Source organism: Tenrec ecaudatus, chromosome 14 (genome assembly GCF_050624435.1).
Source record: "Tenrec ecaudatus isolate mTenEca1 chromosome 14, mTenEca1.hap1, whole genome shotgun sequence".
Lineage (NCBI taxonomy): Eukaryota > Metazoa > Chordata > Mammalia > Afrosoricida > Tenrecidae > Tenrec > Tenrec ecaudatus.
In genome coordinates, this window is record NC_134543.1 from 93,731,084 (window position 1) to 93,749,437 (window position 18,354).

The 18,354-nt window shown below is 42.0% G+C and overlaps 1 protein-coding gene across 4 annotated transcripts in view; it reads right to left on the reverse strand.

The window, feature by feature from the left end:
* The window catches only part of MEIS2 (Meis homeobox 2), a 234,206-nt gene that overhangs the window by 63,012 nt on the left and 152,840 nt on the right, over positions 1-18,354 (reverse strand). For all 4 annotated transcript variants that reach the window (XM_075532328.1, XM_075532330.1, XM_075532329.1 and 1 more), the window contains exon 9: positions 6,534-6,610. In XM_075532328.1, coding sequence (XP_075388443.1) covers positions 6,534-6,610 — 77 coding nt within the window. The remainder of the gene's footprint in view (positions 1-6,533; positions 6,611-18,354) is intronic.

The following is an 18,354-nucleotide window of genomic DNA, read 5'->3' on the forward strand; positions in this document are numbered from 1 at the left end:
CACGATCATGGAAACGCACGGATTTGGACCAGTGGTAGAGATGGAAAGAGGCTCACAGCTATGCCAGGAGCGCAAACTTAGTTCTTTCACACCTTCCGCAAGACGGGTGGTTAAGAAAAAGCTCTGATTTAGCAAAGGACCTCACGGGGCTGCCTGGAACCATAGCCCTTGGCATCTCTGCCTCCTTCCACTGGCCACCGATTTTTCTGGCATCCGAAGCAATGGGAAGGAGCAGCATTTCACCTCCAGCACACCACACTGGAGTTCAAAGGCGTGCTTCTTTGTACTCATTTCCCCAGCATCGGCAGTTTCAGCACCTTAAATGCTGACAATGAATCTAGCACCTGGCGAAATCTGACTCGCGATTCAAATGGATTTTTATTCAGAAACATAGATGTTACTTGGAAATCATCACCGAAGACGGCAGCTATGTGTTTAACAAATGGCAGCCGTGGAAATTGCTGAGCAGAGAGAGGGTATTTAGTCCAGCCGCCTCATTCCCTTTATAGGTTTGTTCCAGCACCCCCTCCCTGGTTTATCACTCTATCCTTCAATCCCTTCTCTCTTGAGATGAAAGTGTCCAGCTGTCTCCGTACCTCATTTAGATGCCCTGCACCACTGGCCAATTACTCCATATGTTTACTACAAAATTATTTTCCTCAATCCCCTGCTTGCTCTTGATGTCCTGAGATGACAATGCATTTCCTGTGGCCGCCCTCCTCGCGGTGGAAAACAACAGACACACCTTTCACAACGACTGCCCTTCGCCGCCATGAAGCTCATCGTCTCTTACCACGCACCCTCCTCCTACTTAGGCTTCCAACTGGGCGGGAAGACTCACGGACGCAAGGCCTGGAGTTGCCCTCCTGTCTCGAAACCCTCCTAGAACACGGTTATTGCCCTTCAAGTGGTTGCCGAAGAGGGGAGCATCTGGGGGCCCCCAACGCTAGTCCTCCTGATGGAATCCGGAGGAAAATGATTACTCTCCTTAGACTACCGCTCCATTCCTGCCCATGTTTTAATCAGGGCTGGGACGTTCAAAGGCAATCCCACCCTTCCTTTTAACCTACACACACACACACACACACACACACACACACACACACACCTTTGTCTGAGCCTCATTCCATTTCACACTTAAGAAAGCCAAGTCACCTGAGTAGTTAATGAGCCTTCCTGAAGGGGCAGGGAAGAGGGAGAGAAGGGAAACCGATTCTCCACACCGCTTTCACTTCCCCTCTGCAGTTTTTCCACCCTGATGGTACCAGCCCCAGCGTGGTGGGAAAAAAAAAGGCCGGGGCGGCCAAAGAGATACAGGGAAAACACGAGGAAGCTCCTAAGGGCAGTGCCCCATGATGGAAAGCTGTGAGACCTGGAAAGATTATTGTCAGACCATCGCGGGGAAGGCGGGACACACGGACTCTGATATTCAATATCTTCAGTTTAGCAGGCCGCACAAAGACATTTTCTCTGTGACACAAAGGAGCCCTCTGAGCCACCTTCAAATGGAAAGTTCTTTGAAATTTAAGTTACGTCTTTTCTTTTTCTTCGCCCCCACCCCCAAGCCCCTAGCTTTTGGGGTGGGGGGAGGGCAGACGCTGGAAAGAATCTTCTATCAAGGAATACGTCCTTCCTTTCTAGCACACCTGTATTCTGTCAACAATCACCCTGTGCATTCTGTGTTTCAGTATATAGGTCGACTACAATTACTGCAGCCATATATGAGCTTTGAAAAGTGCAGTCTGTCTTCTGTTTAATACTAATCTGGAAAAACAAATGTACAAAATTTAATGCAGTAAAGATGACCGAGCACTGGAACAAGTGACATGAGAACTTAGGCGGCAATCTCTCACCACATTTTTCATTGTATTCTTTCTACCTTATTATTAATGGTTATTAATTGTGTGAATGTTTTGTCATGTTTCAATCCTTATGACTGTAAAAGAACTGATTACTCAAAGCATGGCTTTCTTCTTAAACATTTTTTCACCCTTTTGTCAATAAAAGCGTGAGCATGCTTCTTGAGAAAATACCAGTGTAAAAACCCCAACTGTCCCTGGAAATGGCTAACCTTCACAGCTAGTTGAAGTCACTTCCCCCCTAGGGCTCCCTAATCTCACCTGCTTGGCATCAAAGAGCTACAGTGAAAGATGACTGGAGAGACAGCACTGGTCCAGCTTTGTCTAATGCAGAAGAGTTGTCTGCATTGGTTTTATTTCTATTAAATATGCCTAATTCCCCATGGAAGGACTTTCCATTCCTCTTTGTAAGTTATTTAATGACTTATTTATGTCATTGAACAAAATCACCATGCATTCCCTTGTTGTTTACAATTATTTTTTTAAACTATTTTAGCCAGAGATGCCAGCATAATGCCAAGTGCTTGCAAGTGCTTGTTTGCTTGTTCCATGCACTGTTTCGTTGATGGCTCACAGTCATCTGGTGTGTGTGTGCATGTATGTATACATATATACAAATAACTATTATATACCTATTTTACAGATGAGAGCATAAAGGTTATTAAGCAGTTTAATGAAGATCAATCATACAACAGACTTTGTAGCCAGAATTGTAACTGGACAGAGTCTGGTTCCCAAGTGTGACTTCCGACTCACCACACTGTGTTACCCTTTGAGTTGTAATCAGTATTCAGTCGAATGGCACTGTATTTGCTTCTCCATTAGCGGAGAGATGCTCTGGCGGAGGATAGGCTGAGGATAGGTGGTTCTCTGCTGGTCTCTCCTAAGGCATTCGATTGTGTCATTTTACAGCTGACTTGACTCCCCACCAGCTAACCAGGGAAGTGCATATATTCGAGTCTGGTCATCAGCATTAAAAAAAAAAATGTCTTAATGAGGTGAGGCGATGGGTTCCTTGTGGACTTCTGAGAGTTAACTGCAAAGAAGAGCGGCGACAAGACTCAATGACCTCAACCCCAGTCCTTTACTGAAATGGCACTGTGGTTTGGCTGCCGTCATCTTGCTGCCAGTACACGGGGGAAGCCGTGAAGATGATTTTAACACTGGCTGTGAAGATAAAAGACATCTTCAAGGATCTTAATGATCGCTTACACTTCCTTTTTGCTTATTTGTTGTAAAGTTCCTAATTACTGACTGATCTTAACAGGTCTGTGTGTGTTTATTGCTTATTACTGTTGTCAAATGTGTGGGGCCATGTTCTGCTGCTTACTGCTATGGACGCTACTTTACTGCGATACTTAACTACCTTGACCTTGTCCGGCCTTTCTATTGTAAGAGGTAAGTGCGGTGCAGAACTGGAACGGTAAGTCTTCCATGGTTTTCTGCTTTCTGCTCTCTCTAGAGGACATGGATTTTGGGGGCCATAACTTGGCGGCACACAACCTTGATGTGGAGCAACCTAGAGAAGCAGTCTTCCTTTCCCACTAGCGCTGACTGAATGAGGGTTAGGAACTTCTTTCTGATCTGCTGTCCTTTGGGGCGGAGAGCTTCCAGAAATAGAAAGTGTACAGCCCATCCTCCTTATCTCTCTCGTCATTACTTTGCACCGAAGGGCAATGACTACGAGGCCTTGTGGAGCTGAGTGGGATCACATTCATGCTCTGCGCACCAAGGCTTGGGACCATTGTGAAATGTAGAAAGATAGCTGGTGTTCTCTTTGAAATTTCTTATTGAAATCCCTAGAGACTCTGTGACTACAGTCAACTGTTGGTAGCCTTTTAGTAGTGCCGTACTTGCTGTGCTGCTCTGGTGAGTCACACCTTATTATCAAAGCTTCGGTAACCATTAACTATGAAATGGAACTAAGGGCAAGGTGACAGCAGCTTTCAGAAGACCAAAATCCAAGTCAAACTCATTGTCAGAGTCGATTCTGACTCACCTAAGAGACAAGGTCGAACTGCCCCACAAGGTTTACAGAAAGAGACCGCCACATCTTTCCCTGTGGAGTGGCTGGCAGGTTTGAGTGGCCCATTTTGGGGTTAGCAGCTATGCACTTTAACTTTGTTTTTTTCCAGAAGGGGGTGTAGAAATTAGAACAATGCAATGAATATTTGTCAACACACAAGTGTTCAAGTTCATGGCAATTTATGGAAAGTACACTGCACATCCTAACCCTCGGCATTTTGTGGCAAATATTGACTGGAAAATAAAGAAACCAGGCATCTAATGCATCACACCAACTGAACTTCATCCAAGGCCTTGGGGAAATGAAATTCAGATGATAAAGGGGATTGTTCCCGGTTCTAATCAGGGGTCCGCATGGGGTCTTTAGGTAGATGTTGAAATACTAAAAAGCCTCTACTCTTCGACGCTAATGACGACATCAAAATACAGGTAAGGTGGATGGATGGACCCCTGAAGCCCTTGTCCTGAGACAACCTGAACCCTAAAAGCATCTTCCAAAGTCAGCTTCAAACCAAACGATACTTTAGCTGAACCAGTAAGGAAAGGTCTGCCTTGAGCGCTGTACTCTCGTAAGAACTCAAACTGACAACAGCAACTCAAAAGATTATAAAGCAGAGGAACAACTAGGAAATGGAGCGTGGGAGAGGACGCACCACCGCTCGTGAGAATGTACTGCCGGTCACTGCATTACGCACGCCGGGCTGTTGGCCTGGTGTGTGTGCTGCTGTGTGCATTCTCAACAACTACAACGAAATAACATTTAGAAAGCAGTGTACTCGTGACGGATGATGCGGAATAAGGTGTTGTTTTTTTTAAAGCAAGCTCAAATGTCAGCGATATCCACGTGGGGATGTTTATTTCATTTCTCTTCAAACACGTCATCACGATCGCCCTTAACTTGCTCTACATTTAAAAAACAAGCAAACAAAGGAATATGGCCCCAAGCATCGTGAACTGCATCAAGGACCACGGTACAATATAATCACTCAGTATCTTGGAGAACAACATGGAGGGCAAGTGAATGTCCTATAGTTAGCACGGTGTTTATTATTGTGTTACTGTTGGGGCCATTGATGGCTTGTGGGAGAAACATAAATGAGAATATACATGGTTACATAAATGTATTTCTACTATGAGGCTCCTAGCGATATATAATCACGTAGGTGGCCCCTCCAGAGTTCACAGCCGCGAGTCCAAGTGTTTGGTCTAAAGGGTGCCTTTGAATGTCCAAAGTCCCAATCTTTAGAAGAAAATTAAAGCGGATTCAAGTCTGTATTGTCTATCCTTTCTTTCTGCCGTTCTTTCCAGGTTAGCAGTTTATTTCTGCATTAATCACCCTGACAGAGGCAAGGCAACTCAATTTTCTGCTTCTGTAGGTAGACACATCACTTTCTGTATAGCACTAGGCATGAAAAGGGCTGCGCTGGGCTTTGGTTACTGGTGTAATTGAAATGCTATCCACACTATAGGGTGCATTAAAGTCAGATAACGGCAGTTCCTGTGGCCAATTTAAGTAGCTTGACTTCCCTGGGAAAAAAAAAGAGAGAGAGAAAGAAAGAAAAAAAAATGGCCTGACAGATAAGGCAGACAAACTGGCTAATTCTCCAAGCATGTCTCTCATTGTGATCCTAGAAAAATGAGAAAAAAATGAATCACAGAACCACAAAATCAATTGACCCTCGGGTAGCTCATCAGGCAGCGAGCCTGATAAACCTAAAAGCTTTGTTAATGTCTGCCTGCCTGTATCCCACAGATAGAGCACTTTGTAAATGAACCTGCTTTGATAAATATATTAAGGAAAGCTGTGAATAAAGGCAGAGACTTCTCATTTGTAAATACAACCTCTGCTACATGGAATTAGAATGATAAAATGGAGTTCCATGTAATTAAGTTTGTATAAGGCCTGAAATCCGTGCAAATACTTTCCCTGAATTTTGAAAGAGAACTGTCAGTTCAATTAATCTGAACATCACCCCAAGAATGTGCTGAACAAAATTAAGCTGCTGATAAAACCTGGGCCAGTATTTTGATAAGTAATTCCTATATCATTTCTTGGCCACTGTGATCATTTTATTTAATCCTCTCCCCCTCCTTTTCCTCAGTTATCCTCTAAGCCACGTACAAAGGGTAGATGGTCCACACGCCATCCCAGGAATAATCTACCAAATCGCAAAGCTAAAAATGGGGAAAACCTTTTTGCCCTGCATTTGAAAAGAGAGAAATTAGGGTAAATAAATTGATGTTAGTAGAAATGAAAAGGCCTGAATCTACATCACCACTCAACGCCTAGACAAAAGGAACCTTCCAGAATCGGTATCAGGACTGTGCAGAAAACACAATAGTGTGGAACTATTTTCCACCGGAATGACATGGAAGAATTTGCGGCTCCATCTGAGACGCTGAAAGCCCCAGAAATGGGAAAAGTGGACAGAAAAGGGGAAAGAGAAAGAGGGCAGGGAATAAATCTTACAAAAACCATTTACCTAGGTTGCCTTTTTCTCTCCCTGAACACTACTTTCACACCGAAAGGTAGAAACACAGAGTTACCCTGCTCCAATTCTATTTGTTTCAGAAACAAACAAAGAGAACAATTATTTCGAAATCTCATTTCAGCCATGGGAGAAAGACATTGCTGGGCAGGTCACTCACCAGTTGTTTACTTGGAGAATTGTAAGTCCTGTGTCTTGCGCTAACTGCTTCTTCTGCTCTTCGGAAGGGTACGGATGCTAATGAAAAAACAAATGTTTTAAAGATGTATCAGAAGTTAAGAAAGAGTCACTTACTTCTAAGAATGAAACCACTGCTTGTGATTTCTTTAGCCTATGGCTTGGCTTTCCTAATGGTAGTTTAAAAATAATAAATAATAACCATGTCTGGAGAAATGTGGGCAGGGGTCAGAATTCAGAAATCACCATGACACCCACATTGCCAGGGTCATCCACTCGCTTCTGGCTCAGAGCGACCTGGTGGGACCCAGCAGAGCTGTTCCCTGAGAGTTCCGAAGCTGTACATCTTTGTGGAAGCAGAAAGCCTCCTCTTTTACCCAAAGCGTGGCTCGCAGATTTGAACTGCTGACCTGAGGGTGAGCAACCCAACTCGTAATCCACTGGATCGGCAGCTCCCATCTTCCAGCCGCAGCTTATAGGGTCAGCAGTGAAAACCAAGGGGTTTCATTTATTCACGTTCTCTAGTCAACGGGGAGGCAAGGCCTTTGGTGATGTCAGCTGTTCGCTACAACCACTTCGGTGGCCCTAAGGGAACTCGTTCCAGGCCCATTTAGTTTGCTCCCTAGGAAACCCACGTGAAGCCTTTAGTCTCCGTGATCTTTGTGCTATGACTCAGTGCAACCAGTATTTCCTAGTTCATTTGAGGTGATTAGGCAGTAAAAGTTTGAGTATTCTTGGAAGTCACGGCACCCGATTCAATTACAACCTGTGTCCTGACAAGGTACTTGTGCCGACTCCTTCAGGGGCCAGTCGAAGGGCTTTCCGTCTTACTGGTGACTGCCCTGGGTGGACGGGGTCACACACAAGAACCGCCCATCAGAAGAGCTCGATCTATGGTGTGCACTGCTTCAGACAGACATTTCACAGTTTATCTTCCAGCACAGGGAGCAAGTCTGAGAGTGAAGCCATGGTTCGGGGTGCTTGTAAGCTGCCCTACCGCCCATCACACTGCACCGACCGTTAAATTGATCGCTTCTCCCACTTTCAGCCCGCTTTCCTCTCTCACCCTGGATTCAAGGAGTGCTATTTCAGCATTGGACATTTACTTTAGGAGACACTCCGCTGGTATGTGTATCATGATTAAACATGTCTGTTAAGGAAGTCCTGGCTCGACAGTCACTGGATTTCTTTAAAAGAAAAACAAAAGTAAACTTTTATCCAGTACGTCAATGTCACTCAGGAACCAGAAAGCCTTCAATCACAGATATTTCCCAGCGACATTATTAAGAGGGTGACATGAGCCACAACAAAGTGCTCCATTCAGAGCGTTCTAGTCGCTCCAGTGTTTGAGAGCACGAATATTTCCCCTCATCTCAAGACGCTATTCTTCAGGTATTTCATCTTCCATAATAGCACACATTATCCAAAAATGTGTGTGAGTGCTTATTAGCAAACCCAAATGCCATTAGGTTAAACAAAACCCCCTGTGCAGCAAAAGGGGTTAACTAGATTTGTATTAATATAGAAGCCAGGCTTTTAATATTCTGCAAATGTTAACAAAGAAAGATGATAATGTTGAGTTAATATGGGTTAAGCATAAAATGAAAATAAATTTTTCTGATTGCGAGGTGTTGACACTTTTTTGGCTAGGGCCTCCAGCCTGTCCCTGAAAGCTGTGTAATTACAGAAGGCTTTTTGCCTCCTTCCCCCTCCTGCTTCGAGCCTGCCCACATTAGTAATGACCCCTTCACTGCTTCAAAAACCACTAATGGGCTTCAGCACGGGCAAGAAAAATGAACAGGATAAATTGGAATCCACAGTCCGTAATTTGCATCCTATGAGGCTGCTTTGGCCACTCACACTCATTCCTGGCCATCAATCGCTGCCTGTCAGGTGCTGCTCTCTGCCACCATGACAAATACTCCTGCTAACACTCGGATTCGTCCAAACAATGTAATTGTCCTCTATTCTCCTTTTGGTAATGGAGATAATAAATGACTGCACCCACAAGAAGAATTGCTCATCACAGGCACTGGGGTGGCTTCAAACTGGAAAAGGCCTAGAGTACAAATTTTAATGGACTGAAAACACTGAGCGGACGGGGAAAAAATCAGCACACACACACACACACACACACAGCAGAAATCCTTATCCTGGAATTGCCCTGCCACATTCAAGAAGGTGGCACCTTTCAACTTACTGTATCTCTAAGGTTTTGAAAACCCTAGGTTTAGAGGTCATTTGCCCGATGAGATATATTCAAACAGCAAAAATGAAAACAAGTCTACACCACAAGAGTACATGCGCATCTCCATCAGTAAGGTCTCCCAATGGGCTCTTTGCTGCTAGAGTGTTTTCTAATCCAGTTTGGATGTTTGATCTTGCTGACTGTTGTGATGTGTTCTCTCAAGACAATCTCCAGAGACATACACACAGGGGGGTGGGGGGGGGAGAGAGAGAGAGATTAAGATAAAATAAATGGTTCGAAGGCAGTGAAGGAAGCAGAAGAGTCGAGAGGTGGCATCGCAACAGAACCAACTCCTTTCAGTTTGATTGTAAATTTGATTGACAAGAATTCTTTCCAGTTTTTTTTAGAAATTTAATCAAATGACCACAGAATTACACAAACAGTGCATTTTATCTTGGGAATCCCGGAGCTGAACTTTCACTATGAAAGCACTTGCAAATTCCATCCATAACCATTGAAAAAAAATTGGGTTCTTACCAAAATGCACCTTGCGCAGATGGCTTTTTTTTTTTAATTAATAGGGAAGACCATGATATCCTTAACTTATTTGAATAATGTTCTGTGGTTTTTGAACATTCGTGATTCTATGCCCCTTTTCTACATGGAGTGGACTGTTTATCTGAGAGTGTTCTGGCAGCCAGCCACTATATTTCTAAAATGTAAAAATGGATGGAAAACAATCAGCTTTCGGAGGGATTGGAACTCTGGCAATGTGTTTTGGATTAATTTACAAATAGATGTATATATTTAAGGCCAAACTATGGAACTAGAGAATTCCTACTACATGGTCTATCATATGCATTCTTCTGCTTTATTAGAACAGACATCATATTGAAATAATAAACATGGGAAGCCTTCACTTCTTCTTTGATGTATATTACTAAATGTCTGAGTGGCTCAAATTTAAAATAAACTTCAGTATGTTTGCACTTGAAAACTGGAAGTAGACCACAGCAATAATTTGTTGTCAGTTTCCATATTCTTGGACAAAAGCTATCATTTAGTCTGTTCACTGTTGGGGGCCAACTCACTCTGGTTCAGTGGCCCAGAGGTGGCTCAACTTACTCCTAAGCACACACATCGTAACATGATAGCGATGATGAGGATTCAAGAGAGAACCAGAATAGGTCAAAAATGTTCACATCCCCAAGTAACTCTAAAGCCACTGTAGCCAGTTAAACAGAAGAAGCAGATTGCAAAGACCCTTGTACTCTGAATACTAACTGACAACGGTTATAAAACTTATTAAGATCTGTTTGGCTCATGACTCAATGGAGATAGAAAATGCCTTTCCTCTAATGACATATTTAAAAATAAGATATGATCATTGTGTAGGATATTGACCTCAAATAGGCCTAATTTAAGTTTTTGTGGGTTTTTTTCTTTCTTTCCCCTGTTTTTTTGGGGGGTGGGGTGTGGGGTTCTCCTCTTTGAGGGTTTCTCAAGTACATGGAAATAGATTTCAATGTCCTTAAAAATACATAAGTGAAGCAATGTTTGTGGTAAAACCACCTTATAATTTTCTTCTTGATGAACTCTTCAATTATGTTCACAATTGAATCCACTTGTCAAGAACTTTCATACAGACTGTTTTATGTCTATATTGAAAGGATTGAGATTTAAATTTTAAGATACTTTAAGTGTGCTTCTTCATTTCACCTCCTGAATTAGAAGTGTACAATAAATTTTAAAAGTAGAACTTATTTATTTCTCTTTTTAGTTCTGTTGGAATTTATTTTATGTATTTTGGAGCTCTGTAATTGGGTGCATGCATATTGTTATTGTTACATCTTCTTATGGGGCTGATGCTTTAATCCTTATCAAAACCAACCAAATGTCTATTAACTGGATCATAATTCAAAACCAAACTTGCGGCCCATCAAGCCGATTCTGACTCATAGCGACCCTTCAAGACAAAGGAGAATTGTTCCTGTGTTGTTGGTTTTTTTCTCGGAGGCTTTAAATCCTTACGGGAGTAGAAAACTATTCATCTTTCTCTCTCAGAGTAGCTGGTGGATTTAAACTGCTGATCTTGTGGTTGGGAGCTCTACCCATAACCCCCTACACCACTAGGTCAAAGCTAATTAAAATGAAGTGTTTTCTTATCAAGGCTGTCCTATATACTGTTGGGTAAAAAGGAAACTGCAGGACAATATGAATCACCCTCTTTTTTGTTAGAGAGAGTGTGAGTGAGACAGAGGTATTAAATCTGCTGTCAGCAGAGCAAAAACATCTAGAAAAATATGCTTTGAATAGTGGTTCGTGTTGCTTAGGAGGGAAGGTGTAAGCTTCTTATTTTTGCGCATCTATCCCTGATCTGTTTGCAAGTTCAGGCGACAGTGGGTTGAGCACTGGGCTGCTAACTAAAAGGTCAGTGGTGGAACCCACTCCTCTGAGAGAGGAAGATGAGGGAGTCTGCCTGCAAGAAGATTTATAGCCTCTAGAGCTTAGACACATGGTAACTTGGATGAAAGGGAAGGCGACGTACAATCAGAGGGAGACTAGCAAAAAATACTATGGGGCAGGGAAGACAATGGGAGGAGTGTGAGAGTTATAGCACCCGGGATAAATTCTGTTACACAGACAATTTTGCTATAATGGTGATCTATGAGTAGATGCATGAATAGACACGCAGGCTGAACAGATGTAGGAGGGAGAGTGGGGCTATATCCACAAGTATATTTATATATAGGTTTGACAGAGGAAATTTGTCTATGAGTATTTACCTTTGCTCCAAATATATCCACAAATGGCACAGAGCACACACACGGGGCAACGTTATGAAAACTTCTTAGATATAAACTAACACCTTGAGGGAATGAGACACTGATTCTGGGGCCCCAGGACCATACTCTCGGGGGACAGCAAGGTCAATTGGCATAGCCTAGCCACCAAGACAGTGGTCTACATTTTTAAGGCGCTGACTAGTGACTGCGGTCTGAAAAGCTTGTGAGCGGCCGTGTAAGGTGCAGGTACTGGTCTCTCCTGAACTGGAGGAAAGAAGAGCGACCACAAGCAAAGACATAGGGGAACAATCAGTTCAATGAACTACCTGGCCAAATGAGTTGAGCATCAGTCTCCAAGACCTTGAGTCCAGAAGAACTACATGGTGCCTGCCTCCCACTGTCATCTACTCTGAAAGGATCACCTTAGAAGACCCTAGATAGAATGGGGCAGGGTAAAACTCAAAATCATAAAAAAAATACCAGACTTATTGGCTATACAGATGCTGGTGAAAATGTCAAGTTACAGGCCTTGGTCACCCTTCAGATCAGGTCACGTTCTGAACTGATCTCCACTCTGTGGCTCAATTTTCGGCCAAATAAAGGTGGGGTTCATAGCACTGGTGAAGTCTTTACACCTTTGAACAATCAATTACTTGAGACCCAACCGGCAGCATTTACCCGAGAACAAAGTTCTGAAGGATTGGGAAAAGAAGAAGTGGAAAAGGAAACACAGGCAGGGCGCGAGATTCCATGGAGGGGACTGCTCTCCAAGAGAGGAAACAAAAGGTGCATAAATGCCAAACTGATGATCTGCTCGGTCAACCTTCCCCCAAGTCACAAGGAAAAGTGTTTGGAAAAGATGTAAAATCTTGGGAACCCTATAGGAGAGTTCCTCTCTACACTCGGAGCTCACGGAGACCAAATGGATGGCAGTGGGTAGTTTGTCTACACGTGTATTGCTCCAAACTAAGTTTCTAATCCAATGTCAATAGAAAAATTGTAACTCACTTTATTGTTACTCTAAGTTATTTATACTCTCCATATCTTAAAAAAACTGTAGTGAATTAAATTTTTACACAATTAGTTATTCTGTTGTGTTGTGATTTTTAAATGAATGCTTTTAGGAGCAGAACATCTCTAGTGTTTATCCTTTCAATAACTTTCTTTCCACATAACTTTGACTCATTTGCTGGTTCACAAAGCTCACTAGATATGCGCTTTGAAGAGTGGGCAACATGCAAATTGTCTAATTACGTCTATGGTGATGTGATGCAGCCAATTTAGGCAAGTTGGTGAGTTTGCATGAAGACTTAGAAACTAGTCATTATGATGACTGATTCCTTTGCCCCATGTCCCTCCATAAAACCAAATATTGTATAGAGTTAATCCAGGTGACCTTTAATGAGCATGACTCAACTCATGTATGACACCATCAGAGCAATTTCCTCAATGTGGACAATAAAACTTATTAGAGAAGGCATCACCTACTACTCTGAAACCATGCTTTCTACATTGGGTATAAACTGGTGTGCTGAGAACTTAACCTCTGAATAAATAAGTACGCTTTCCCAGAACGTCAAATTAATTAAATGGTCATCGAGTTAACATCTTACTCTATGTACATAATAATGCATATACTATGAATAGAAGATATGCTTCATGAATTTTTAAAAATGAGGATTAGAATTCAGGCTTATTTGATTAAATCCTGAATTCTTTTTAATCTCTAGAATATGTAGTAATATATATATATATATATATATATATATATATATATATATATATATATATATATATATATATATATATATATATTTGAAAATATGTTCTTTTTTGTCTTCTTTCCAAAAGCATATCATTGGGAGCTATACAGATAGCTCATTCCACTTTTCATGAGTTTTGAAGACAAACAATCATATTCTAAATTTATCTCATCTTCTGAGTTGGAGATCTTCTCTGCTCTAAGCGCCTTACAGCCATTTACTTGGTCCTAATGAATTTTAACATTTAATCATTACTTCAGATGCCACTGTCTCAAACACTTTGTTGCTACGAAGGATAAACTTTGGAGGCCTGGTGGCGTACTGCATTGAGTTAGGCGACTAACACCAGGGTTAGCAATTCCAACTCATCAGTTTCTCCCAAGGAGGAAGATGAGGCTTTCTGCTCCCATGCAAGTTCCGTCTTGGAAACGCACCAGGAGAGGCGTACTCTGTCCTTTAGGGAGCCTGTGAGTCAGAATGGCCGCAATGACAGTGAAGAAAATATAAACTCCCAGAAGGTAAACATTTTTGGTTTTAAAACTTCTTTTGTGACTCCTCTTCTCTGCCAGTGACTCAAAAGTTAGAACGAATGAGGGGGTGCGGGGGAGACAAACTCTTAGTTAAGCTTTGTCCGAAGTTATACCACTACACACAGGCACTGTGTTGACAAAATGAAGAAGTGACGTTAGCTAACCATCAGAATCCTTCCACCAACTCCAAGTCTTTTTTTTTTAAATTCAAGCTACACATGGGCTATGGACTATCTTTAGAGATTATCATAAAATTTAATGTTTCACAAGAGCCCGAGTGGAGCCTGCGCATTGGACTGAGGATAACTGAGTGGAGAACCTCCTAGACCCAGGAGGAGCGCGTTGTAACACTACCTCGGTAGTTCTTGAACTTGGATTTTAACTAGTTTTGCCAAGACACGTGGAGATCTCCAAGATATGCTAGTCCCCACACATGCTGGGACAAAGACAATTCCCCTGCATGGTCAGGGGGAGAAGTCTATTGGTGGACCCTGGATATAGAATGATAGACTCTCCTTTATTGTGAAATAATAAATGTCTGTGTACTAAAAAATAAAAATAAATAAAAATTTAATGTTTCATTCTAAGTCTCATTCCCCCCCTCTCTTTCATTACACATATACCCCTCTCAGAAAGTGCTGAGCTGCCAACCACTCCATCTGAACACAGTACAAAGCCTTCGCTACCGTACTGCCAACGGGACTTCAGTTCCTACCTAAAGCATGTCTACACCAAACAGCACGTGGCTCCTGCATTCTGTAACTATGTTTAAACCCCCGAGTGCTCCCTGCGTCGCTCACTCTCAGGGTCAGAAGCACAAACTGTGAGAGTTACAAGGATCTGCGGACACAGCTCCTGGGGTTGGTGTCGAATTTATATGGTCGAGGAAACCAAGGCCCACTAGGCTTTAATAACATGAAATAGTTACAAAAACATAACCATCAAAAAGTTGGGGGTAAGACCTGAGACAACCTCCTAGCACCTCACATTGAGCGAAGCACCTTTCCACTCGAGCATTAAAACCTTTCCCTGGAATGCCATTTCCTCTTTCTGTTGGGAATCCCACGCGATTCTGCTTTTGGGAGGTGCTCCAGCTGTCTAAGTGACCCAAGCTTAAGCAGTCAACGTGGTCAATCATGTTTGTTGCATCAAAAACGGAGCCCAGGTTAGGTTAGTGGAGTCAATTATGGGACTGTCAGTCCAAGGTGTCCTCTATTCACCACGGTTGCTAACCTGGGAAAATATGTGCCTGGAATTGCAGATAGCTATTGCTGCCGTCAAATGAGGAAATGATACCCACACCGACAAAAGCAGATCCAAACCGATAGAATGACTGAATCCCTGTCCTGACACTCTGTTTGTACTTGACCTGAAGCTTGACCTGAAATTAGCTATGTTAAAGTTTCAGTCACTTGAGCCAATAACTTAATCCTAATGTGCACGACACTGTTTAGACTACCTGAGATTTTCTCTGCTTATTCCCTTTTACCTATTACATAAAAGTGGTTTATTGCTTTAGATATAGATAGATAGATAGATAGATGATAGATAGATAGATAGATAGATAGATAGATAAAAAACAGCAAATGGATGAGGAGGAAGAGGGAAGTTTAAGTTAAACATGGCAAAAACAGCACCTTGAGGACATGGTACTAAGAAAGAAAATGTTTCTCAGAGTCGGGATCCTAATAGATTAAAAAAAATCACACAACTTTGAAAATTGAACAGCCCTGGAATTTAGTTTCCTTCCCAATGAGAACATTCATCTGCTGGCTGAGAGGTGAAATCCAGTCAAGAGGAATCTACCAGCAAAATGGGCTATTCACTAGCAGCTCACCCGGTGGCTTCTAGGAGAACCCAGTGGCCCCTGTCTGGAAACATGGGCTTGGCAAGTAGAAGTGGGCTACACATAGGGTTGTTAATCACAAGGTCGGCAGTTCAAAACCACCAGCCGCTCTGTGGGAGAAATACGAGGCTTTCTACTCCCCTAACAATTTACAGTCATGAAAACCCACAGGGGCAGTTCTACTCTGTCCTCTAGGGTTTCTGTGAGTCAGCACGGACTTGATAGCAGCTAGTGACTGAATACGTGTGGGTGGATGCATCATTTCTGAATGTGATACTGTTTTATGATAGCAAGGACTGGCTGTGCCATGTATATGATACATAAATATCCAGATAAAAATGGAAAGATTCAGACAGCCATTTAACTGTTTTATCGACACACTATTTGGATATTTGAAAACATCTCCTGAATTTTTCACTTTTCATCCAGATGTTTGGTGTCATGGAAACGCAGATCTCAGATTCAAATTAGTAGTGGATTTTTTTTTCTAGTGCCAGATGTATATTTGGGAGGAAGAAAATGTAGCTATTTCAGGAGGATTCATTTCCATTTGCGTTTACATGGGAGTAAATACATTGAGTTATAATCATCACATCCTTTGAAATTCAGGTTAGAGAGATTTTAATAATAGTTAGATCCTGAGAGCTTAGCACATTTGTTTGATACTTAGAGCCTTGGCAAGAAGACCTCATTAAGAAGAGTAAAGAGAAGAGGAAAGAGAAAGGCCCAGTCTCTTCTGAAGTTAAGCTAAAGGGATACCGAAGGAGCCTGATGGATTAGCATACAGAGATTTTAAGAACTATTATTAAATGTAATACGACCAAGATGTAGATAAAGCAGGAAAACTGAGAAAGAATTTTAAGATGTTTCGGGACTAAGAAAAAATTGTACTCCATATGCAAGAAGTGTTACATTTGCAGAGTTTAATAGTCCAAGCGCATTGCTATGTGCTGGATCTCTATGTGAATTAAGTGAAACTCAGATACAATCAACACCCATTCTACTTCCTAAAGGTACAGAAAAATCATGTCAGACAAAGGCTTTGCCAATAAGATTCAGATTTTTAATCACAGCTATAATAATTACTTTTGCCATTGGTTGAATCTATAAAAGCTCAGCACAGCCTTATTTTGAAAATAATGGAAATATATTCCTAAGGCTAGCGAAAGATAATTTTTATTTAACATTTGTTAGGATGCTCCCATAAGCTGCTTGGCCATGCATGTCATGCTGCCTCCTTGGCTAATGGGTAATCTTACTAAATGAGCCCAAAGCCACAAATAAGGCCTTGACTCATTTAACAATCATTTCACATTTCCACACTATGACCAAATTAATATTTTATGGGGCCACTCTGCTCCTACAACGAGACCACTTTTCCAAAAAATTGAATTTTGTGCTTATTTATTTTATGGATCATTTACTGAGACAGATTTCAAAACAGGTTTAGGCTATTTAGATTTTTCAGTGAGCCGCAAAAGAAAAACTTACAGACTCGGAAATTTGGAAATAGAAAAGCCATCAGAGGTCATCTAATTCAAACTTCTCATTTTGTGCCTAAGGAAACTGAGGCGAGGCGGCTTACCGAAGCTGAGTTGGCTTCCTCCGTTTCCCGGAGATCCCCGGTTTCCTCAGGCAGAAAGAATCTCACATTCACAACAACATCGCGGAGAACACTTCACAGGGAACATCTCATTTGAAACATTGAGGGATTAGGGAAATCAAATCCAGATTTCATTCTGTAAATGACTCCAGAGCTTAGGTGTCCCTGGACTACCCTGTATTTTTCTATTTATCACACTATGTGGTGAACACTTTGTCTCATTTCCTTAACCGGCTTTGTGGTTCCTGAGAGAAGATTAAAAAAAGAATAAAACATACCCTTATTCTATCAAGTTGATGTCAACCCACAGTGACCCTATAGGACAGGGTAGAACTGCCCCCGTGAGTTTCCAAGACTGTAACTACTTGACTCTCTCCTGCCAAGTGACTAGTGATTTCAAACCACCAACCTTGTCGATTGCAGCTCAAGGCGTAACCACTACGCCACTGGGGCTCAGTGAGTGCAGGTGTGGCTTATGCTTCCCTTCCAAGATGCAGTTCCCTGACTTGGCATGCACGTGAGAGTAGTCAAGTAAATATGTGTGGAATAGACCAAGTTGGGAAATGCAAGCAGATTGATTCTTTGTATCCTAAAATGTGGTTTTCAAGACTCGGGTAGCAAAATCTGAAGGAAAAATGTAAGAAAGATGCCACTAACACTGATCTCGTGTCCACATCAAATTTGAAGTAGTGAAAATCAGTTCTTATTTAAAACCAGAGTCAAGCTTACATGGGCAAACGATTTGAGGATATACCGGTAGATCCAAGGGGCAACATTTAAGAAGCTGTGGATGAGGAACAATGCATGTGGCCTTTCATTAATATTTGATTTGTTTTTGTTTTTAAAAGTTAAAAAAGAGAAAAGAAATAATTGTTTAAAAACCCAAACCAAACCCGTTGCTGTGGAGTCAATTTCAACTCAGAGCAACCACACATGTATGACAGAGTGGAATTACGTTCCATAGAGTCTGATTGACTGTAAACGTTATGAAAAGCATCACCAGGCCTTTCTTCCGCCATGCTATTAAAGAGGTCCAATCTGCCAACCTTTCATATAGCAGTTAAGAGCAAGGCACTTGCTCCAGCCAG